The sequence below is a fragment of the Marmota monax genome, unplaced genomic scaffold (assembly GCF_021218885.2).
Source record: "Marmota monax isolate L192 unplaced genomic scaffold, Marmota_monax_Labrador192_F-V1.1 WCK01_AAM20220418_F8-fsc00108, whole genome shotgun sequence".
Taxonomy (NCBI): Eukaryota; Metazoa; Chordata; class Mammalia; order Rodentia; family Sciuridae; genus Marmota; species Marmota monax.
Genome location: NW_026694593.1, coordinates 4,715,300 through 4,740,033, shown reverse-complemented (window position 1 = coordinate 4,740,033; position 24,734 = coordinate 4,715,300). Strand labels below are relative to the sequence as shown.

General features: G+C 37.0%; 1 protein-coding gene across 2 annotated transcripts in view; it reads left to right on the top strand.

Annotated features, from left to right (window-relative positions):
- Positions 1 to 24,734, top strand: part of Snx27 (sorting nexin 27) — a 76,696-nt gene that overhangs the window by 48,240 nt on the left and 3,722 nt on the right. Inside the window, exons 5-12 of one of the 2 annotated variants that reach the window (XM_046421774.2) lie at positions 446 to 550; positions 4,879 to 4,957; positions 6,541 to 6,704; positions 15,859 to 15,948; positions 22,645 to 22,794; positions 23,113 to 23,241; positions 23,591 to 23,650; positions 23,762 to 24,429. In XM_046421774.2, the coding sequence (XP_046277730.1) occupies positions 446 to 550; positions 4,879 to 4,957; positions 6,541 to 6,704; positions 15,859 to 15,948; positions 22,645 to 22,794; positions 23,113 to 23,241; positions 23,591 to 23,650; positions 23,762 to 23,770 (786 nt within the window). In that variant the 3' untranslated portion in view covers positions 23,771 to 24,429. Of the gene's footprint in view, positions 1 to 445; positions 551 to 4,878; positions 4,958 to 6,540; positions 6,705 to 15,858; positions 15,949 to 22,644; positions 22,795 to 23,112; positions 23,242 to 23,590; positions 23,651 to 23,761; positions 24,430 to 24,734 lie in introns of those variants that run through there. The other variant, XM_046421773.2, reaches the window with a different exon arrangement.

Sequence of the window (24,734 nt, the reverse complement as noted above, 5' to 3'; positions counted from 1 at the left end):
TTCAGAGTTCAGAAAGGAACTTAGGATAGATACCCTTTGAGCCAGACTATATTCTTAACCCTTAAGACCAGAGAATATTTGCTGGAATTACTGCCTTCAGTTGTTTTCTTTCTCATTTGTGAATTCTGAATGGGTGACAGAAGTGAACCAAAAATCTCATCTGTGTTTGACCTAGACTGCTTCACACGATTGTCTGTTTTGAAATGTGAACACATTGGCTTCAATATGCTTCTTTTTTCCCTTTTCATCTTAAAGGTTAACTTCTGCTGCAGTCTGAAGTCAGTTTTACGACTTGTAAATATATTGACTTTTAAGATGTCATTTTCCCCTTTTTATTGGAACTCACTTCCTCTCCATCACATGTCTATTGTTTAGCTAACATGTTACAGGGAGAGTGAGGATTTATACTGGGTCATAAATTCTTTCTCTGTGTCTTTTTCTCCAGAACTACAATGGTGTGTCTGATGTAGAGCTGAGAGTAGCATTACCAGATGGAACAACAGTTACCGTCAGAGTTAAAAAGAACAGTACTACAGACCAAGTATATCAGGTAAGTCATACTTGAACACATTGATCTGACATTGGATAGTGTGAAACTAAGAAACATAAATTAAATGAATTAATACATATGAAGTGAATAGAGTATCAGGCACATAATCAGTTTATTAAATTATTGTTATTAATGTAAAAGAATTTTGCCCTCCTTGAAAAAATAGTATGTAAATATCCCAAGGAATAGGAGCTAATGCCCCTCCTCTTTTTGATTTTACTATTCTTTTTACTTATATTAAAATAGAATTGTAAAAATTCTCCATATACTATATTATTTATTTGTTTATTTATTTAGGTGCTGGGGATTGGATCCGTGAGTGCTTTACCACCGAGTTACATCCCTATCTTTTTAGGATTTTAATTTTTTTAATTTGGAGACAAGTCTTGCTAAGTTACTGAGGCTGGCCTTGAACTTGTGATCTTCCTACCTCGGCTTCCCCTGTCTGTGGTATTATAGGCATGTGCCACTGGACTTAGCATCCCTATACTCTTTTTAAAAATCCTCCTTCCTTTCTTTTTTTGCAGTCCTATGGTTTGACCCCAAGGCTTGTGTATACTAGGCAAGTGCTCTACCACTGAGCTACATTCCCAGTTCTCACCACTTACGTTTAATAATTATCAAGATTTTGCCACTTTTTTACCATATATCCTTTTTTCCTTTACATTTAAGGGTTCCTAGCAAAATCCATATTATTAGACCTATGTGTACTTCAGTATACATCTAAAAAATATGAACATTCTTCTTACATAAGCACAACATTATCAGACCTAAAAAATTAGCACCATTTTCTTTCCAAAGTCAGATTTTTCTATTTATCTGAAGTGAATATTTACAGTTCGTTTGTTAAAAATCTGGATCTAAACAAGGTTCTTATATCACATTTGATATACATGTTTGTTTGGTTTTCTAATATAGAGCAGTCCCCTTGGCCTCCCCAACCTTTTTCACACCATTATTTTATTGCAGAAATTGGGTCAGTGTCCTGTGGAATGTTCCACATTCTGAATTCATCTGTTTGTTTCCTAGTGGTGTCATTTAATATGTCCTTCTTTCTGCCTATATTTTCTATAAATGAGTTTTGTTCTAGTGGCTTGATTAGTTTCAGGTTCTGTATTTTTGGTACAAATACCATAATTAGTGTAATATATTATCATTACTTCACAACAGGCAGTACACAATATGTGGTTATTCCACTTTTAGTAGTAACAAGAATAATCAGTAGGTTTAGTGGTAATCTGATTTTTCCATTGTAAAATTGCCCGTTGTTCTTTTATCAAATGAGTGAGTCCAGAATTATTGCCTTAACCAATGATTTCATAAAGGTTGCATAGTTCTGGTTTTCTAATTATCTCATTTCTTTATATAGCCAAAGTTCTTTTTGTGTTTGGTTGGTTTTTGGTTTTTGGTACCAGGGATTGAACTCAGGGGCATTCCACTACTAAGCCGTATTCCTAGCCCTATTTTGTATTTTATTTAGCGGCAGGTCTCACTGAGTTGCTTAGTAGCCTCGATTTTGCTAAGGCTGGCTTTGAACTCACGATCCTCCTGTCTCAGCCTCTGGAGCCCCTGGAATTGCAGGTGTGCACCACCACTCTAGGTCACCAAAGTTCTTTGTACATATCTTTTTATTAGCAACTAAGGTTGTTTAGTTATCCTAAATGCAGTTTGTGGGAAGGGATAAATATTTAATTCTTTTCTTTTATTGACAATTTTCAGTGTAAAGAATTGGGACCCTACTTGATTCCAATGATGTCCAATGAGATGATTGTTACATTTTATTTTATTATTTTATTATTATGATTATTTTATTTGTTCTAATTAGTTATACATGACAGTAGAATGCACTTTGATGGATACATCAATGTACATAGGGTAGTAATGTCTCATTCTTTCTACTATGCTTCCTACTCCTATACCCCCTCCCCCTCTTTATTCCCCTCTACTTAATCTAAAGTAACTCTATTCTTCCCTAGCTTCCTCTTTATTGTGAATTAGCATCCGCATTTTTGCATTTAATTTTTTAAAATATTTTTAGTTGTAGATGGACACAACACAATACCTTTATGTTATTTTTATGTGGTTCTGAGTATCAAACCCAGTGCCTCATGTGTGCCAGGCCAGCACTCTATCACTGAGACACAGCCTAGCCCCACATTTTATTTTTTAATGTCATGTAGGTTTTTAAATTAGCTGTGATTTAATCATGTATTATTTTTTTGATGCTCCTCTGGGTTGTTTTTGTTGTTGTTGTTGTTTGTTTTGGTACCAGGGATTGAATTCAGGGGTGCTTAACCACTGAGTCACAATCCCAGTCCTTTTTTGTATTTTATTTAGAGACAGGGTCTCACTAAATTGCTGAGATCCTTGCTAGTAAATATAGCTTTGAACTTTGGATACTCCTGCCTCAGTCTCCCAAGCTGCTGGGATTACAGGCTCAGGCACCGTGCCTGGCAAACGAGTCCATTTTTGGCCAGTGGATGTTCCTTCATACCTGCAACTGTTTATTCTTGATGCAGTCCATTAATTTATGATGTCATTCTTCCTTTTTTTGGTATAACAAGATATTCTGTGCTCATCTTCGTACATTTCTTACCCTAGATCTATAATAAGTCATTTCTCTAAGGAATCTTGGTTCTTTTTAGTGAGAAATGGTATTTAAAGATCATATGCTGGGTATAATCCTTGCTTGTAGGCCTTTTGTATGCCTTTAGACCTAACTATCAGGATTTTCAGTGAGACAAGCAGGTTTCTGGGTATCTGTGCTTATTTCTCCTTTATACCAAACAAAAATATATTTTTCTCATACATTTATTCATCTACTGTATATCATGACAAAGGACAAATGTAGAATATATAAAAATAAAAATAGGCAATTTTGAAAATTATACAATGATGGAGTAATTGCCAAGAAAATGCTTCTTTGTTTTCTTTCTTTGCGTTTCTCAATTTTTTAAGCCTAGGTTTTATATATATATATATTTTCTTAATTTGATATATTTGTTATGCATGACAGTAGAATGCATTATGATACATCATACATAAATGGAGTATAACTACTCATTTGTCTGGTTGTACATGATGTAGAGTTACACAGGTAATGTAATCATGTATACACATAGGCTAATAATGTCTGATTCGTTCTATTATCATTTCTACCCCCATGCCCCCTCCTGTCCCTTCACTCCCCTCCTGTCCCTTCACTCCCCTTTGTTTAGCCCAAATTACCTCTGTCCCACCCACCCCCCCAACCCCCATTGTGGATTAGTGTCCACATATCAGAAAATATTTAGGCCTAGGTTTTTTGGTTTTTTTTTTTAAATACTTTTTCTCCTGTGCTAGTACTGAGACTTTTAGCTAGAAGATATTTTCTAAACCTTGAGTGCATTTCGGTTTCTATTCAGTTCAGTACAAAATGGTATTTTAATTCCCAGTTCCCATAACACATCAGTGATGAACTTAGGCTTGATATTCAAACAGATAGGAGAAGAAGGGATATAATTATCTTTGCTTTACTGGGGTACTAATAGTCAGCAGTTTTATCTTGTTACGTTAATATCTTATTTATATCAGGATTGATCTTAAAAAGGGATTTTGTTACTATTTATTTTTTGCTTTGTTGTTTGTATGTAATTTCAATTTTCATTTATTGCACATGGAATCTTTCGATTTATTTTTTGTCATGTTAAGACCTTAGTTCCTGGAGAGAAGGACTGATCGTTGTTTAATATGCCTCTTGTCACAATATTTTTTATTTGTATGTACTTACCAAGTACATCTCTTATAAGATATTTAAGAAGATCTTTGTGTAATATTTCATAGGAAAACTGATATAACAAAAAAAAAAACCTGTTACTAGCTTATATTGGAAAGGAGAAACTCAGATCACAACTGGGTTAAATAAAGGAATTTTTTTTCCTTTTCTTGATATATCTGTATACATGTGTGCATGTACACTTACAGAGGATAGCTCTGCCTGGGCATGGTGGTACAGGCATACACTATACTCCCAGCAACTCAGGAGGCTGAGGCAGGAGGATCTCAAGTTCAAGACCAGCCTCAGCAACTTAGTGAGATTCTCAGCAACTTAATGGGATGCTATTTCTAAATAAATAAATGAATAAATAAATAAATGGGGGGGGGGCTAGGGATATAGCTTAGTGTAAAATAAGTACAAAATAAAAAATAGTACAAAATAAAAAGATAACTCTGAACCAGATAGTTTTTATGAAACCAAAATGGGCTGCCCTCTCCCCACTCCCCTCTTCACATGAGTTCATTGTCTGATTTAGTTTTCCTGAAACTATTCTCTCCTGCTTAAACTTCAGGCTATTGCAGCAAAGGTTGGCATGGACAGTACGACAGTGAATTACTTTGCCTTATTTGAAGTGATCAATCATTCCTTTGGTAAGTGCTAGTGGCTGATATTGTTTTATTTGGGTATTTTAGTCTAATACCATTGGATAGAAAATAGCTTGAAGACAAGCGAGATCCCACTCATCAGAACTATCTACAATAACCAGACCAGGCCAATCTTGTTAGTTCTGGTCATAAAGATGCATGATTGCTGTTGATTCTTCTGCCTCTGTTGTCAGTACAAAAAGGTTTTTACACTTTCATGAGGTTCTTGTAAATCAGAGGTTCAAAATTCATATATTCTAATGAAATAGCCTTAAAAAGGGGAAGTTCTCTTTAACCACATGTGGTTTCAATATACTTTATGTTTTTTGTAAAGATTTTTAAGAATAGTTTTTTGTTTTCAGAAGTTAGAGATTCATTGATTAAAAGCCTTTGTTTTAATGCTTATGTTTAAGTTTCTGTGTGAATAAATTTCCTCTTCCTAGAAAGTTATATTGCATAATGGCAGGAATTTTTTATTTTATAAAAGTTGGGATGGTGGTCACATGGGATTGCATCAAGACTACACAGAAGAGGGTGTCTGAGGACTTGCTCTGAAAGACATGGATTTTTTTACACTTCATGGATCTTTTCCACATCCTACACAGGGTTAAGACTAGAAATATCAGGCCTTCCTCATCCCAGGAGAAGGGGTGATAAATATGGGGAGCCTTGCCATCCCTGGTCAAGGTAGAACAACTTTGGTTCCTCCAAAGCAGTCGTGTCCCTATTATTACTTGTCTTCCCAACTCTCAACAGCCTAACTAGGAAGTTGTAAATTATGTTACAAAATAATACTAGGATATCTAGGATGCTAGAGTACCAAAATACTTGGATTCTAATCTTATCCCTTTGTTAGCTTGAGGTTTCACTTTGTATAAAATGAGAAATATTAAATCTGTCTTTCACAATGTTTTAAAGCCAAATAGACATCAAGAATATGTCTATTTGGCTTTAAAACATCTATTTATTTATTTGTTTGTTTATTTATATGTGGTACTGAAGATTGAACCCAGGGCCTCACACATGCCAGGCAACTGCTCTACCACTGAGCAACAACCCCAGCCCCAAGTGGTGGTGTTTTATCCTGCTGTGCAGTGTTAGGGAGAAGTAATATTATACAGAACACACTTTTTTCTGTGATGGAAGCCTTAGGGTTTCAGGGATGGGGTGGGATGGGAAGAGCTTTTCAGGTCTTAATAAAAAGTTCGTTGAGAATGGCCACAGGAGAGTTTGTGAGTGCCCATAGTTGGGTAAGAGGAGAGGCTTGCTCTGAAGATGTTCAGATAATGGATCAGGTATTTTAACTCAGTTTGGAGTTCATGCTGTCCACAGAGTCATCATGTTAACTGAAGGAGCCTCCATTCAAGTGATAAATTTCAGTCAGTTTGAGGCTTGATTGGTCATAGTTACAGTTAGCAGGGATATGTTTAGCTAAATACATGGTTATTTTGTGTTCCCATGGCAGAGCTCCTTGGTGAAATTGAGCTGATGCTTTGGTCAGTGATAACATACCATTCTTGATCTGCCTGGCATAGTTCATACTAGGAAAATTCCTTATATCAGCTTTCTTTGTTTTGTCTTTTCTTCAGTACGTAAGCTGGCTCCCAATGAGTTTCCTCATAAACTCTACGTCCAAAATTATACATCCGCTGTGCCAGGCACCTGCCTGACTATTCGAAAGTGGCTTTTTACAACAGAAGAAGAAATCCTCTTAAATGACAATGACCTTGCTGTTACCTATTTCTTTCATCAGGTGGGTGAATTGATCTTCCTGAAAATCCTGGTTTCTTTTTCTGTTTGTTATAGTTGGTAATTTGCCAATTCATTGTGAATCCTTGGGTAAGCCACTTTGTTCCTGGGTCTGAGTTATATTTATAAAATTTCTATCCTATTTTACAAAAGATGTCATAAGTTTTAGAGGTAAAATAATTTTTAAACAACAGGAAATGAGCATTATGGCTGGGTGTCTGTTCAGAATTCTTTTTTTTTTTTTTTAAGATAGAAGAGAGAGAATTTTTTAATATTTATTTTTCAGTTTTCGGTGGACACAACATCTTTATTTTATTTTTATGTGGTGCTGAGGATCAAACCCAGTGCCCTGCGCATGCCAGGCGAGCGTGTTACCGCTTGAGCCACATCCCCAGCCCTGTTCAGAACTTTTTTCATCAATATTATATATACTGTGTGGGAAAAATAAACTACTTGTTTCCCCTCTTCTCTCATCCCATAGTCAGTATAGGAATAGGGATTGCTTCCCTCTAGCAAGCAAGCAATTTTACAGTGGATACCAGCTGGGCATTGTTAAATTTAACTCAGTTCTAAGGCTGTCTACCTGGAGATAATATCAGGATCCCAAAGGTCATGGCCTCAGTTCCAGGTCTGCCCTCACTTTTGACCCAGTTACAAATCCTGGCCTCTGAACCAACTACAAGTAGGTGGTCATCCACCTTCTCAAGTTTGATTAATTTGCTAGAGCAGCTCACAGAACTCAGGGAAACACTTTACTTAACATTTACTGGCTTATTATAAAGAAATTTTAAAGGCTACAAGTAAGCATAAAATGAGAGACATATAGAGACATACAGGGCAAGGTCTGGAAAGGTGTGGAGTGCAGAAGCTTCCATCTTCCTGCCCCCTCCTGGCACATGGATATGTTCTGTTTACCTCCCTATGAATCTCCATGTATTCAGTAGTCCAGAAGCTCCCAGAACCCTCTCCTTTGGGCTTTTGTGGTGACTTTTATTACATGGGCATAATTGAAGTATAGACAACCATGTCAAAATGGAATTAGACAAAAATACTACAATCTAATGCTAATAGACCAAGAGGGAATACCCGGCAAGGCTTGTTTGTTCAGATTCTTCTTGGCCTCTCTGTGCAGCATTCCTTCCTGATGGACTCCATCTGAAATGGGGATCTTATTATCAGAGAATTTTTTTTTTTTTAATTTTTGAATTTTGGGACAGGGTCTCACTAAGTCGCTGAGGCTGGCCTTGAACTTGGAATCCTCTTTCTTCACCCTCCTAAGCTGGTGGGATGATAGGATTGTAGGTATGTATCACTGCTCCTGGCTTGAGAATTTCCTTATGGCCAACTCTGACACAGAAAAACCAAGGAATTATATTACTTCTACTCAATTTTTCAGATCATGCAGTATATCTTAATTTTCTACCATCAAAGATGAGATACTTGTTTTCTTCCTCCCCCATTTCCATTCTCATTACATACCCATATGACTAGAAGATAAATCTGAGAAAGTTCTGGAAAAAATAGAACAAGAAAACAAATTAAAAATGTGAGAGATAAGATATTGAAACAATGGGTCAGAACAAGAAGTCCCTTATCAGAATATTAAGAGTTCCAAAAGGAGAGACAAAAAAATAAAAATTAGATATTATCAATATAACAATTCAAAAAACCAGATCAGAAAAGACACAAATTTCCCATACAGGACTCAACATAATAAATGAAAATAAATCCACAGCACTCAACATAATAAATGAAAATAAATCCACAGCAAGCCTTGTGTTTGTGAAATTTAAGACTAATGGATTTTGGATTTTTTTAAATTAAATTTTATTTTTTTGGTACCAGGGATTGAACCCAGGGGCACCCAGCCACTGAGCCACATCCCCAGCCCTATTTTTGTATTTTATTTAAGACAGGGTCTCACTGAGTTGCTTAGCACCTTGCCATTTGCTGAGGCTGGCTTTGAACTTGAGATCCTCCTGACTCAGCCTCCTGAGCTGCTGGAATTACAGGCCGGTGCCACTGTGCCCAGCAAGACTGATGGAGACAAAAAAAAAAAAAAAAAAAATTATATAGGCTTCTGAAAAGAAAAGAAAAAGTCACATAATGACCAGGGTACAGTAGTCAGTGGCAGAGTGCTTGTCTTATGCAAAGCCCAGGATTCAGTCCCTAGGACTGAAAAGAAAAAAAAGCCACACAAAATGGTACAGTAATAAGAACATCCCCACCTCTAGCCCGCCGCCGGCTCTCAGTACTGGACTTCACACATGCTCGGCATGCACTCACTCTACCACCAATTAATTACAAGAACACAGAAAATTAAGCAAATGAAGAAGGAGGATAAAATTAGCTGAGGAAAAGCAAAATGTTATAAAAGAGATGAAAACTAAAAATAGTATCTATTATGTGACTTTGCTATAAATTTCATAATTATTAGAGCAATAATCATAAACACTGAATATTATCTAACAGATATTAAAATTTGACTCTACTATGGGGATGAGAAAGATGAAAAGGATACAGGTGTGTGGTGGGAATGAAAGAGGAAAAAGCTAGTGTGAAAAATTAAGAGATGCTGCATACACAGATAGTATATATTTTGGATTTTCTGTTGATTTCTGCTTTTATTTTTGACTCAACATCCCCTATTTTTTTTCCCAAGTTTTTTTTTTTTTTTTTTTGTACCAGGGATTGAACCCAGGGGCACTTAACCATTGAGCCACGTCCCTAGCCCTTTTTTTTTTTTTTTTTTTTAAAATATTTATTTATTTATTTATTTTAGTTCTCGGCAGACACAACATCTTTGTTTGTATGTGGTGCTGAGGATCGAACCCGGGCCGCACGCATGCCAGGCGAGTGTGCTACCGCTTGAGCCACATCCCCAGCCCCCTAGCCCTTTTTTAAAATAATTTTTAATTTTGAGTCAGGGTCTTGCTAAGTTGCTGAGTGCCTCATTAAATTGCTGAGGCTGGCCTTGAACTTTCAATCCTCCTGCCTCAGCATCCTGAGCCACTGGGATTACAGGCATGTGCCACTGCACCCATCCTAGGTCAGTTTTTGAGGTTGGTGCTTGACACACTTCTGAAAGGAAGTCTAGAGGGGTTTTAGAAATGTCTACCATGTTTGCAGGAGCACTCTTAGCACCAAAAGCTCCCCATTTTGGTTATTATTTATTTGTGTGATACTATGATACTATTGTGTGATAATATTTCATAAAGCTAAGCCTTCTGTATTAATCAGCTTCATGTTACTATAACAGAATACCTGAGGTAATTAATTTAAAGAGAAGAGATTCATTTTGGATTACAATTCTGGAGGTTTCAGTCCAAGATTGGATAGCCTCATTGCTGTGGGCTTCTGGCCAGGACAGCATCTCATAGCAGGAGTGCATGATGGAACAAATTGCTTGTCATGAACCATGAAGCATTTAGAGAAAGGAAGAGACTGCGGTCCTAAAGTACCATTTGAGAGCAAGTCCTCAATGACCTATGCCCCATCTCCCAAAGGTTCCTCCGTCTCCTAATAGTGCCACCCAGGGGACCAAGCCTTTAGCACAGGCCTTTGGGGAACATTCAACATCCATCTACATATAGCACCCTCCTCTTTTAAAACACTCAGTAGTCTTGCCCATTTTACTTGTGATTTACCAAATGATTTTTATCCCATTTTGTAATACCTTATAAGATACCCTGTAACTATTCCAGTTGGAATTTTGTTAAATTTATAGTTTCCCAAAATAATTACTGTTTTTATTAAATGCAATACTCCCAACTAAATACATAAGATTTCTATTTTATTCAACTCCTCTTTCCTCAAATAAAGTTCTATAGTTTTGTTTCACATGTGATTTAAACTAATTCTCCAAATTTTTACATTTTTTTTGCTATTATGAGTGGAATTTTTTTCATTGTTGGAGTGAAAAAGTCATTAGCTTGGAGTCAGAATATTTGTTTCAATGTAAGCTTTACATTGAGTAAATCCCTAGCAGAGCCTTGATGAAGTCTGTTTTCTGGTGTATTAGAGAGGAATAATAGTGTTTCACAGCTGTTTTTATTAAGTGAGTATTTAGAATTTAGATGAGGCCGAGCATATGAAATTGCTTTATGAATTATAAACCTGTAAGATAAAAGTATAATTTAGGGATATAAAAAAGCTATTGCTGTTGTAGCAGTATCTCATACCAGCAGCTTTTTAGAACTCTTCTTATTGCCCCAAATTATTTCACAGCTTTATTGAAGTAATTGATATACAGTAGGCTATGCATATTTAAGATACACAGTTTGATTTTATTTAACTTTATTAAATATATATGTAAATATATGTAATTTTATTTATTTATTTATTTGCTTATGTCTGTGTGTGTGCTCATAGTGCTGGAGTTCACACCTGTGGCCTTGCACATGCTAGACAAGTATTCTACCACTGAGCCACATTCCCAGTTCCTCTTAACCATTTTTAAGCATGTAGTTCAGTGGTGTTAAGTATATTAATATTGTTGTACAACAGATCTCCAGAACCTTTTCATCTTGCAAAAGTGACACTATCTGCCCATTAGATAACAATTTCTCATTTCCTTTTCTCTGCCACCCTTGATAACTACCTTTCTTCTATCTCAATGAATTAGACTACTTTAGATACCTCACTCATGTAAGTGGAATGAGAGTTTTTGTCTTTTTTGAGGACTGGGTTATTTCACTTAGCAAAATATACTTAAGGTACATATATGACAGATTTTCTTTCCTTTTTTAAGGCTCACTAATAATATATGGTATGTATACACTGCATTTTATTTTTTCGTTCATTTGTAGATGGACATGCAATTTACTTCCACACCTCTTGGTAGGTGTGGATAATGCTGTTTGAACATGAGGTTCAGATATATCCCTTTGAGATACCTTTTTTTAAAATACCTAGAAGTGGGGCTGGAGTTGTGGCTCAGTGGTAGAGCGCTCGCCTAGCACCTGTGGGGCCCTGGGTTCAATCCTCAGCACCACATAATAAATAAATAAATAAATAAATAAATTGAAGGTATTTTGTCCAACTACAACTAAATAAAATAAAATAAAATACCTAGAAGTGGCTTTACTGAATTATATAGTAATTCTATTTTTAATTTTTGAGGAATTACTGTACTGTTTTCCATAGTGATTGCTTCATTTCATATTTCTGCTGACATTGTACAGGGCTCAAATGATATTTTGATTGTATCTTTTAGAAAGTAATATTCACTTTCCCTTAATAAGTTTTAGTTATTTTTGAATTATATTTTTTTTGCGGGGGGGTACCAGCAATTGAACTCCGGGACACTCAACCACTGAGCCACATCCCCAGCCCTGCCTTATTTATTTTTTTTTGTTTTACAGACAGGGTCTCACTGAGTTGCTTAGTGCCTCGCTTTTGCTGAGGCTGGCTTTGAACTCCAGGTCTTCCTGCCTCAGCCTCCTGAGCTGCTGATTACAGGCGTGTACCACTGTGCCTGGCCTTTGTGTTATTATTTTGATGATAGGAATGAATATCTAATGTGTTTCTAAAGTGTTATAGATTATAAGATACACCAATATTTTATGTATTGCTAAGAAAGAAAAAAGCTGCCAATTAAATTGACACAAATTCTAGATAAACCTGGTAGATCATATACACATTTAAGCTGTTCCTTCCTGAAATTTACTAAAAGAACAGTAATGGGATTGTCAAAGGTCATAAACCTGCAAGGACAAAGAGAACAGGAGAGGACACCATAGCAGATGATAACTGTCTACAATTTGTAGGAAATATTTGAATGACTCTAGAGAAGTTTTGGTGTTTGGTGTTGGTTATAGGGGTTGCAGAACTGGTTACTGTTTGTAAGTGGTTGACAAGAACTGGATATTGTTTGTAAATAGAAAGTTACAAACAAAAACATGAAGCAGTTTAATGTCAGAGAAAGCAAAACAAATACACACACACAAGAAAGGAAGGCAGAGTACAGCAGTGCCTTAGCTTGAGTGCTGTTCACACGCTCACAGTAATGTAGAGAATTGATTAAATTTTTATTGAGAGGTTGAGGGAAGAGGAGGGAGTATTTGGGTGTTATATGAGAGCTAGAGCTCAATGTGTATGACACAGCAAATCAACAGTGTCTAAAATCAGTAAGTCAGAAATTATTAGTGTAAGCATGACATTTAGAATTATTGAAGGATGATCATAAAAACTGCTTAAGGTGCTTAAAAGTAGCTGCCATTATGGAATGAAGCTCTGGATCAGGAGACTGCTCTTTTTATTAGGAGCCTTTTAGTAATAGTTTTAAATTATGTGTATTAAAAAAATTTTTTTTAGATGTTGATGAACATTTATTTTATTAATTATGTGGTCCTAAGAATCGAACCCAGGGTCTCACACATGCTAGGCTAGAGCTTTACCACTGAGCCACAACTCCAGCCCCAAATTATGTGCATCTTTTACTTAAATATTTTTTTTTTTTTAATTAAGAAGAAAAGGAGTCTAGTGTGGTGCTATTTATATTTTCCACTCAGGGATAGTCCAGCAATATAATCTTGATTCGAAATGAAAAAGGAGAGAACATTTTACTGCCTCATGTGAAATAGAGCTCATTCAGTGTAGCTAAATGGAATTGATAATTGCTCTGACCCACCTCTGCCCTGGGGAAATATTTATCAAATAAGTACTACTGTGAGACAGACACCACTCTAGGTATTGGGATCTGAATAAAATAGAAACAAGTATTTTTATTTGGTCATCAGAAAAAGTTGGAAAGCCTTTTCCCTTAGCTAAATAACACTTTAAGTTATAGTCTACCTATGGTATTCTCAGGGATTGGTTTCAGGACTCACTTTTCACCCCCATGGATTCCAAAATCTGAGATGCTCAAGTCCCTTCTGAAAAATAGCATAGTATGTTCATGTAGCCTATCACGTCCTTCTGCATGCTTTAAATCATCTCTAGATGAGAACTAATACAATTTAAGTGCTAAGATTAAATTGTATTAGTTCTCATCTGTATTGTTTAGGGAATAATGCCAAGAAAACTCACCTATACATGTTCAGTACAGGCACGGTTTTGGGGGAATATTTTCTATCTGTGATTGGTTGAATCTGCACATGCTAAACCCAAAAACATGGATGGAAACTGGATAAACCAGCATTTGTTTATTTGCCCTCTTTACTTCTGCCCCAGCTTTTATTTAAATTTGGCCAGGAACAGCACAACCTTGTGATGATAAATAGCAAATGTTCGGGTTCTTTAGGACATTGCATAGCATTTCTTATTCAGCATCCCCTCTGTACTTATGATCTTCTGTGCTCAAGTGAGCCCCACTTGTATGGCCAAGTCTAGGGAGAGTCTGGCATAATCTTTCTACTAAACAGTTCCTGGCAGGATGTTCATATCCTTGTGTGGTTCTTAGAGCAAAAAGATACTAATACCATTGATACTAATATTGATTATATACTTTTAAACATTCTTAACATCTATTATTTCATTTTATTGTCTTTGAAGAGATGAGCATTATTCATGTTTTACAGATTGAGAGTTTAAATGACTTTCCCAAGTACATATTGGTAGTTGACAGAGGTAAAGGTTGAACTAGTGTCTTGATTTGGTCCTGAACTCATTTTACTGTCCAACTCTTTTCCCTTAAGACTATGGGAAATAATTCCTACCTTAAGTACCACAGCATCTTTGATCTCACTTTGATTCTCTCCTCAGCTTAATTCATTTGGCACTCAGACAAAAATCTGTCTTTCTTAAAAAAAAAAAAAAACCAAAATCCACAAATTTTTGCCAGGTGTGGTGGCACATGTTTATAATCCCAGTTACTTATTGCATGGAAATGGAAGGAGACCCTCATTGTTATACAAAATTACATATAAGAGGATGTGAGGGGAAAGGGGGAAAAAAAGAGAAATGAATTACAGTAGATGGGGTAGAGAGAGAAGATGGGAGGGGAGGGGGGATAGGAAGGGGAGAGGAAAGGCAGCAGAATACAACAGACTCTAGTATGGAAGTATGTATAAACGTGGATGTATAACCAATGTGATCCTGCAATCTGTACACGTGGTAAAAATAAGAATTCATAACCCACTTGAATCAAATGTATGAAATATGATATGTCAAGAGCTTTGTAATGTTTTGAGCGAGCAATAAAAAAAAAATCCCAGTTACTTGGTAGGCTGAGGCAGAAGGAATACAAATTAGAGCCAATTTGGGTGACTTAAACCCTGTAGCTCAGTGATAGAGGACCATGGGTCCTATCCCCAGGACTGCAAACAAAACAAACAAACTTTTATTGCTTTTTTTTTCTTTTTTTCATAAAGCTCTTTACTTAAACCTGTTTCCTTAAATGAAATTCCTGTGTATGCTTTTTGGGATTTTTAAATAATCTATTGCTAAGCTATCTATCCAGCATTGTCTTTCATTTTCCCCTCACATGTGTCCTTTGTTGAAATCAGGCATATCTCTTTTCTAAGTGTTTTTTAAGCTCAAACCCATTCCTGCTTCCTGTCTTCACTGTGTACTTTCTCTTATTCAGCCTGTCCTTTGGAGGTCTATCCAAGGCCTTCCTTGTAATTATGATTAGCTTTAAGTGTTTCTGTTTTGACTGCACATTTCTCTTATAGTCTGTACTGTATATTTTTTCTGTATCATTATTACTTTTAATGTGGTATTATTTCAGTGCTAATTGTTTTCACATGGATAAATTTGCCAGAATTTAAGTCTCTTGACAAGAGAAATCAAATCCCTTACATGCCTAGAACAATCCTTGAACACACATGCCAGGTACTCTTTATTTATTTATTTACTTATGTATTTATCTAAATCAGTTATACATGACAGCAGAATGCTCTTTGTACACAAATGGAGTACAGTTTTTGACTTCTCTGATTGTACCCCAAGTAGGATCTCACCATTTGTGCAATCATACATGTATCTTGGTCTCACTCCACCATCTTTCCTACTCCCATGCTCCTCCCCCACCAGGTACTCCTTAAATACTAGTTATTCCAATAAATATACCCATGTAGCAGTTCACTGTGATGGTAATGATGATCCAAATGGATACAGGTTTTTCTGAGATTGCATCTATCTCTTTAGTTTGATCAAAAATGTACTTGATAATGACTTTTACATTTCCTTCTTCCCTGCCTTTGTCTTGGTGATAGGCTGTCGATGATGTGAAGAAAGGTTACATCAAAGCAGAGGAAAAGTCTTACCAATTACAAAAACTATATGAACAAAGGAAAATGGTCATGGTAAGTTAATGTCCCCATAATACTTTTATAAAATGCCCCCTTTTACCTCTTAAACCTGTTGTTCCAGTCATTTTTGAAAGGTCCTGTAGCCTGATAAGTGACTTAACTAATTCAAAAAAAAAGGAAGAAGAAGGGATATGTAGGTGTTGATGCAGGCAGTTGTAATTCCTCCATTTAGCACCCAGAAAGCTTGGATTACTGTACATCTATACCTAGGCATATAATTTTTATTATTAATAATAACTAAACATTTTTTATAAAAGAAGTGCTAAAACAGAGATACACAAAACATTATGATATGCTGAAGATAAAATTGTATAATAACGACATTTATTTGTTTATTTTTATTTTTTTAAGAATTTTTTTAAGGGCTGGGGATGTGGCTCAAGCGGTAGCACGATCACCTGGCATGCATGCAGCCCGGGTTCGATCCTCAGCACCACATACAAACAAGATGTTGTGTCTGCCGAAAACTAAAAAATAAATATTAAAGATTCTCTCTCTCTCTCTCTCTCTCTCTTTCTTTAAAAAAAAAAAAAAAAAAAAAAAAGAATTTTTTAATTTTTTTTTTTTCCCAGTTTTTGGCAAACACAACATCTTTGTTTGTATGTGGTGCTAAGGATAGAACCCAGGCTGCAAGCATGTCAGGCGAGCGCGCTACCGCTTGAGCCACATCCCTAGCCCCCAATAATGACATTTAGACTTTCTTTTTTTGTTTTGTTTTGTTTTGTAACCCAGGATTGAACCCATGCGTGCTTAACCACTGAGCCACATCCCCAGCCCTTTTTTATATTGTACTTAGGGCATCATTAAGTCGCTGAGGCTGGGTTTGAACTCGAAATCCTTCTGCCTCAGCCTCCCAAACTGCTGGGATTACAGGTGTGTGCCACTGAGCACAGACATATATATATATATATATATATATATTTTTTTTTTTTTTTTAGTTTTCGGCGGACACAACATCTTTTGTTTGTATGTGGTGCTGAGGATCGAACCCGGGCCGCACGCATGCCAGGCCAGCGCGCTACCGCTTGAGCCACATCCCCAGCCCCTAAATTTTTTAATATTTATTTTTTAGTTTTCGGCAGACACAACATCTTTGTTGGTATGTGGTGCTGAGGATCGAACCCGGGCCGCACGCATGCCAGGCGAGCGCGCTACCACTTGAGCCACATCCCCAGTCCCATAGATAGATTTTTAACATTACAAGTTTTTTTAATTGTGATTTAGCAGTAGCAAAATAATTTGTTTTTACAACTTGCATTTCCGCATTGATTGGACATTTATGCTTAGTTGTGCTTTGGTTTGTCTGATATCCTAGAGTTGTGGTGTTTGATTTGGCAGCTACTATTTCTCATGTGAGTATTTAAATCTAGATTTAAATTCATTTGAATAAAGTTTAAAATTCAGTTCTTTGGTTGCAGTAGCCACATTTCAAGGGCTAAGTAGCTATATGTGGCTAGTAGCTGTCATATTAGAAACACAAATGTAGAATATTTTCATTACCACAGAAAATTCTGTTGGACAGTGTTGCTTAAGATGTTCCTTAAATGTTTTAAAGTTAGTTTTCAATTTGCATCTGCTACAAATACTGGAATGGGAATTGTCAAAAATTAGTAAAGAAAACATACAAAAATTTTCACTCATATCTTAGAATTTCTCTTTTGGCTGATTCACATGTAGTTGAAATTTTTCCGTTTATTTTTCATGATTTCACATGGGGTAGTACTTGCATTTGTAATGATTCTGATAGCTCACTTGAATTATTTTGTACCTTCTGTATGCTTTTTATGAGGGAATGTTCATCTATTTAAATTAATTGGATAAGACTACAAAGAAGTCAACCATTGACCTTAGTCTATAATCTCATATCTAGGTAGGATAGTTATTTTATCATGTATCTGATGGAAAGTAATAAGTCTCTTTTTGGCCCAGAAAATTACCAAAGATTGGGGAGCTGTCTTACCTCTTGTACATATCAAGAGGCTGAAATAGAAAATGCAAAAATCTTTTAAATATAATTAAATCTTGGCAGAATTTTGGGGAAGGAAATTTTTCAGTGTTTGAGACAGGATTTTAAAATGCAACTTCCACCTGTTTTGTTTTAAGATAATGACATTTTCTTCTGTATGTTAATAGATCATTATAACTAATACATTTACATCTTTTTGGTGATGAGGGCTAAATACTAAAGGGCCTAAACCTCTGCAGTAGTTCTTTGATTTTGCCAAAGCCAACGAAGTCTTCCTGTTCCTAAAAAGATAATAGAAATCAAAGTAGTTTCACAATACATATTGTTTCTTTGTATAAACAAGACTCCAAACACTATCCTTCTATTTATATGTTCAACAAAAAAATACTTCTTGAGCACCAAGTATGTACCAGACACAGTACAAGGTACTAGAGAAGTAAATAGGTTTGGATTGTTCTTTAGCAAAATATAGGAAATCTGAATTTAATTAAAGCACAGAAATCTATTATCAAGTCATTTTTAGACTCAGTTTTGTAATTTCATAGTCACCCAGTTAAGAACTAGAGTTTAGTTGATACACAGATGTTTTCCTATGAGTCATTTTAGGCAAGGACTATAAAATATGCTTAAACATTTATGGAATTCTGTTGTGTTGGAAACTTAGCCAACATGTAAGTATGTTGGGAAGGCAATCTCACCAAAGTTTGAATTTTTATGTATTCAAGTATCTGTGTTCAAAGACAGCCTAGCTAATATCATCTCAGACATGCCCTTCAGGTCCTGGTACACTAACTACAATAACTTAGCGTGGTTTGATAGGACTGCACTTAGGCCAAATCACTACATTTAGTTGCTAAATTACCATGAGATCTGCAGCAACTCAATAAGATTCTCAGTTTTAGTTCCTTTCCCACAAATTGCCAATATTCAGTTTGTCAGCTATCAAATAGAATCTTGACAAAATACTTCAGGATTCTTAGTCAGTTAATAAGATTTGTGTACGTTCCCCGTGTCCTTCAATATAGAGGACAGCTCATATCCTTGCCATGGTTTATAATACCCAGTGTCATCAAAAACATTTTTTTAATCTTCTTATTACCAAGTTAGAATGAATCTCAAATTTGGCTGGTTGAGAATATAATGTACAAGTCTGTTTTCCTTCCCTGCCTCCTTCCTTACTCTTGCTTATGCTCTCTTCTTTCTTTTTCGGCTCATACAAATGATAGACATGTATAAGTTATGCTTTGCTTATGTTGAGGTGGCCTGTTTACCATTGTTAAACAGAGTTTTTATATTATTAATGTTTCTCAGAACAATTTGTAATGATTTCACACAAGGCAGTATGTATGAAAGTCAGCGTTTCTCAAAGTGTGGTCCCCAGCCCACTTCCACGGAAATCGCTTTGGAAGCCCCTTAAAATGCAGATTTTAACCCTACCTCATATCTACTAAGCCAGAGCTTCTGGGGGTAGGACCTAGGGATCTTTTTTTCATAAAGCACACTGGTAATTCTGAAACCTTAGATACTCCAGTATCACTCTATAGGGCTTAGGAAGAGTTGGTACTCAAGAGTCCTCTGAAGCCTTTGTTTCAATTTTAGACCAGTTTTGACCCTTGGAGGTTGAGGAGCACAGAGAGTTCTTCAGAATGGACCTTGACTCATTCTCCCAAAGTGTTCTGTTAAATACTGAATCTCTGTATTAATAAATGTCCTATTTATGTATTTACCTGTCTTGCTGAATAGTGAACATTTATAAAATGTCCCTTACTATACTAAAAGTATAGTAAGAAGTCAAAGATTTTCTCCTCTTCTATAGGCTTTTCTCATTCTTGATTGTTTCCTTTAATGTGAAATAGCTTTTTAGTTTGATACCATCCCATTTGTTGATTCTTTTTTTAAAGTTTTTTTTTTTTAGTTGTCAATGGACCTTTATTTTATTAATTTGTTTTTTATGTTGCTGGGGATCAAACCCAGTTCCTCACACATTCTGGGCAAGCTCTCTACCACTGAGCCTCTTCTCTGGCATAAATGGGCCACTATGTAAGTGGTATATGAATCAAGGAAGGTAATTCAGGGTCATATTTAGCTACTCAAAACTTAATATGAAAGAAGAATTGGCAGGATAATTTTGTGTTTTAAATGTGTTATAAATATGTCCCCCACATCCTCACCAACACTTATTGTTACTTGTATTCTTGATAATTGTTGTTCTGACTGTAGTGAGATGAAATCTCAGTGTAGTTTTGCTTTGTATTTCTCTAATTGCTAGAGATGTTGAACATTTTTTCATATATTTGTTAACTGTATTTTTTCTCTAAAGTGCCTATTCAGTTTCTTTGCCCATTTATTGATTGGGTCATTTGGGTTTTTCTTTTAAATATTTATTTTTCAGTTGTCATTGGACACAATACATTTATCTTATTTATTTATTTTTATGTGGTGCTGAGGATTGAACCCAGGGCCTCGCATGTGCTCAGCGAGCACTCTACTGCTGAGCCACAACCCCAGCCCCTTATTTTGAGTTTTTTTTGGTGTTAAGTATTAATAACTGTCCTATTTATGTATTTACCTGTCTTGCTGAATATTGAACATTTACATAATGTCCCTTACTATACTAAATACATTTTAGTATATTTTGAGTTCTTTATATGTCCTGAAGATTAATGCTGTATCTGAGGTACAGATGTCAAAGATTTTCTCCTCTTCTATAGGCTTTTCTCATTCTTGATTGTTTCCTTTAATGTGAAATAGCTTTTTAGTTTGATACCATCCCATTTGTTGATTCTTTTTTTAAAGTTTTTTTTTTTTTTTTAGTTGTCAATGGACCTTTATTTTATTAATTTGTTTTTTATGTTGCTGGGGATCAAACCCAGTTCCTCACACATTCTGGGCAAGCTCTCTACCACTGAGCCACAATCCCAGCCCCTGTTTATAGATTCTTTATTTTACTTCTAGCACTTTATGAGTCTTGATAACAAAGTCGGTTCCTAAACTGACATGATGTAGATTTGGGCCTACTTTTTCTTCTATTAGGTGCAGGGTCTCTGGTCTCATGTCTAGATCCTGATCCACTTTGAGTTGAGTTTTGTGCAGTGTGAGAGAGAGGGGTTTAGTTTCATTCTACCACATATGGATTTCTATTTTTCCTAGCACCATTTGTTGAAGAGGGTATCTTTTCTTCATTGTATGTTTATGGTGCCTTTGTCTAGTATGAGATAACTCTGTGTGTACTGTTCCATCCCATTGATCTTCATGGCTATTTTTGTGCCAATACCATACTGTTTTTGTTACTATAGCTCTGCAGTAAAATTTAAAATCTTGTATTGTGATACCTCCTGCTTCACTTTTTCTAAGGATTTCTTTGGCTATTCTGGGTCTCTCATTTTTCCAAATGAATTTCATGATGAGCAGGGCCAATCTTAAGGCTCCATGATATCCACTGGCATTTACAGAAGTCTTAATATCATTGAGCAGAAATGCTGCTTACTAAGCATGTCAGGGTTTCTGATAACTCTGAGGGGGTCATGGCTTGGACTGTATGCTGAAGGTCTGGTTGCAGGGAACTTCTTTTTCCATTAACATTTTATTGTAAAGAGTTTTCAAATACACTAGTACAGTAAGCTATTATTGCTTTCAGCTCCCTGGTAGCCAGGATTACAGGTATGCACCCCCATACCTGGCAGGAGCTCACCTTTCCTGATTTTGGACTTAGGTTTAATAAATAGCCCAGTCAGCCCTTATGCACCCATTTCCAGCTTCAGCAGCCTTCAGCTCTCCACTCATGTTTCATCTATTTCAGTCATAGGCTTATTTTCCCCTAGAGTTTTCTCCTTTGTCTTCTCTGCTGGCATTGAACCCAGAGCCTCATACCTGGTAGGCAAGTGCTCTGCCACTGAGCTGCATGTCCAGCCCTTTTCCTGGAGTTTTTAAAAGTAATTTCCAGGACAAGGGATGTGGCTCGGTGATAAGAATGCTTGCCCAGCATGCATGAGGCCCTGGATTAAGTCCCTAGAATCCATAAATATAATTTCCAAGTATTAAAAAAAATTAAATATTTTTTATTTTGTTTATTTTTATGTGGTGCTGAGGATGGAATCCAGTGCCTCACACATGGTAGGCAAGCGCTCCACCACTGAGCCACATCCCCAGTCCCCCCAAGTATTTAATTTTCTAGGGTGTTCTTGAGAGAGAAAATGGTTGACTAATGATAATAGAGCTTTAAAATTTTTTAATTATCATTTCTTAAATACATAATTATGTACCAAATACTATACTAAATAATTTAAATTGAATGCAGTAACATTATAGGTGCTATTACTATTTCCCACCTTCTAGAAGAGAAAACTGAGCCTCCTGGGATGAATTTGCCTGAGTTTAAGTAACCTGCCTAGAGTTGCACTGTTAGGAAGTCATGGGGTCAGATTAGATCCCACCCCTCAGGGAAAGAGAGGGTCACACTGAATGGTGCGGTGGTGCTTTCTAGCTCTGAGGTCTTGATTACAGTGTCTCTTCTGTCTCTTACTTACATGTCTTTAGATAGAGAAAAGAGGATTGGCAGTGTGGAGGCAGAAGCTGGGAGTGGGTAAAGGCTGCCCTGGAATTCTTTCCAGTCAAGGAAGGGATTGAGCCCCAGGGCAGGTCTTTGGGTTCCCCTTGGTTTTCTCAGCAACTCTCCTCTGTGCTTCAGTGTCATGGTAACACTGTTTCCCTTCCTTTCCACCTAGTACCTCAACATGCTAAGGACTTGTGAGGGCTACAATGAAATCATTTTCCCCCACTGTGCCTGTGACTCCAGGAGGAAGGGGCATGTTATCACAGCCATCAGCATCACGCACTTTAAGCTGCATGCCTGCACTGAAGAAGGACAGCCGGAAGTGAGTCTCCCATGGACCGGGCTGCAGCACTGCAGACGGGCTCGCTCGCTTGCTGTGCTAGTGCTTCCTTGTGAGGAAAATGAGATCCGAACTGTGTTTTGATTGGGGTGATTTGATGGGATCCACACTGACCCTTCACTTCACTGGCTGCTCCCCCCCCCCCCCCGCTTTATTCTCTTGTCACTGTCTGAGCCCTGAAATGCTGCAGCCATCTCCACTCATTTATCTTCTGCTTCCCGGCTCAGAACTCCCTTCCCTCACTCCCCGCACTCTCAAACTCAAACTGTAGGCCTTACTCTCTCGTTCTTGGTTGTCCAGAACCAGGTCATAGCGTTTGAATGGGAGGAGATGCAGCGATGGGACACAGATGAAGAAGGCATGGCGTTCTGTTTTGAATATGCGCGAGCAGAGAAGAAGCCCCGATGGGTTAAAATCTTCACACCATATGTGAGTGGGAGATGGGGAGCATACTTAGGGAAAGTAGATTGGGCTTTAGGTTTCCTTCAGGCTGCATACATAAATGGAGAGACCGAGACAGACAGACACAGAGTTTTCTTGAGATGGAAACCTTTCTGAATCCTAGAGCCCCTGGTTCAGCCTGTTTTTTCCTTTAGCCCCACCAGGATCAACAGTTTCCCATCCCACTTGGCTCACAGAGTTACCACTAGGGGGAGCTAGAGAACAGAAGATGGCCAGGCCTGGAGTCGGCCAGGGTTTTCTCTGTACTGAGTGGGTTTGGAAGAATGGGTGACCTGGCTCTGAGAAGTAGTGAGTGTTACTGTTTTTTTTCCCCCAGTTCAATTACATGCATGAATGCTTCGAGAGAGTGTTCTGCGAGCTCAAGTGGAGAAAAGAGGTAATTTTGAAAAATCCTTGAATTCTTCTTTTTTTTTTTTTTTGTTTATTTAAAATTTGTAGGCCCATGGCCAAATACCTGGGACCCTCACCTCCATTTCTGTCTTTCTAGGAATATTAGTTAGAGCCTGGTTATCTCATGTGAGCCAGGACATTCTTCCAGCAAGGCTGGCTTCTGGATGGTGAATGGGCTGTGAAAAAGGCCCTGCTTCTTCCCTTGTCTAGAGGGTGGACGGTTGCTACAGGCTCTTCCATCTCTCATGACTTCATGGACTCTCTTCTTCCTGTTTCGTTTTATTTTGAATCAAATCACCCTCCATGTTCTCCCTGACCCAGAAGGGCAGCTGTCCTCAGATTTAGCTGTCTGACTCGATGAGTCATGACAGTCTCTAAATTAACAAAGAATGTGTATGCAGGGGGAAGTTTTTGCTACTGCCATCTGTAGGTGTCAGTGCTAGAGCAGAATTTAGAATATTCTGAATAATTAGGTAGGGGCTGGAGATGCAGCTCAATGGTAGAGCCCTTGCCTTACATATGCAAAGCTCTGGGTTTCGAGCCTCAGCACCATCACCAAAAAAAAAAAAACCAAAAAAACTGAAATACAAAAACAAACTTAAAAATCAGCTGCTGTGGGGCTGGGATTATGGCTCAGCAGTAGAGCACTCACCTAACACTCGCGGGGCACTGGGTTTGATCCTCAGCACCACATAAAACTAAATGAATGGAATAAAGGTATTGTGTCCAACTACAACTTAAAAAATAAATATTTTTTAAAAATTAGCTGCTGTACTCAAAAGAAAATCAGGATCAGGAGGTTAAATCAGAATATGAAAGTTTGTATTCATATAGCAAAAAGAACATTAGATTCTGGGACTCATATCTAGGTTTTCTCCTGGCTTTCTTTTTCTGTAATTTTGAGTAACCTCCTTAGATCTGAGTTTCCTCTTCTATAAAATAGGACCCTTTTAGTTCTAAAAGTCTGTGATTCTAGATGGGAGATGTATTAGGGGAAGAGGCCAAAGAGATTGAATCATCCAGCTGTACACCGTTTTAGTTTCTGTTGGGGATTGTCTCGAGATTGGAGG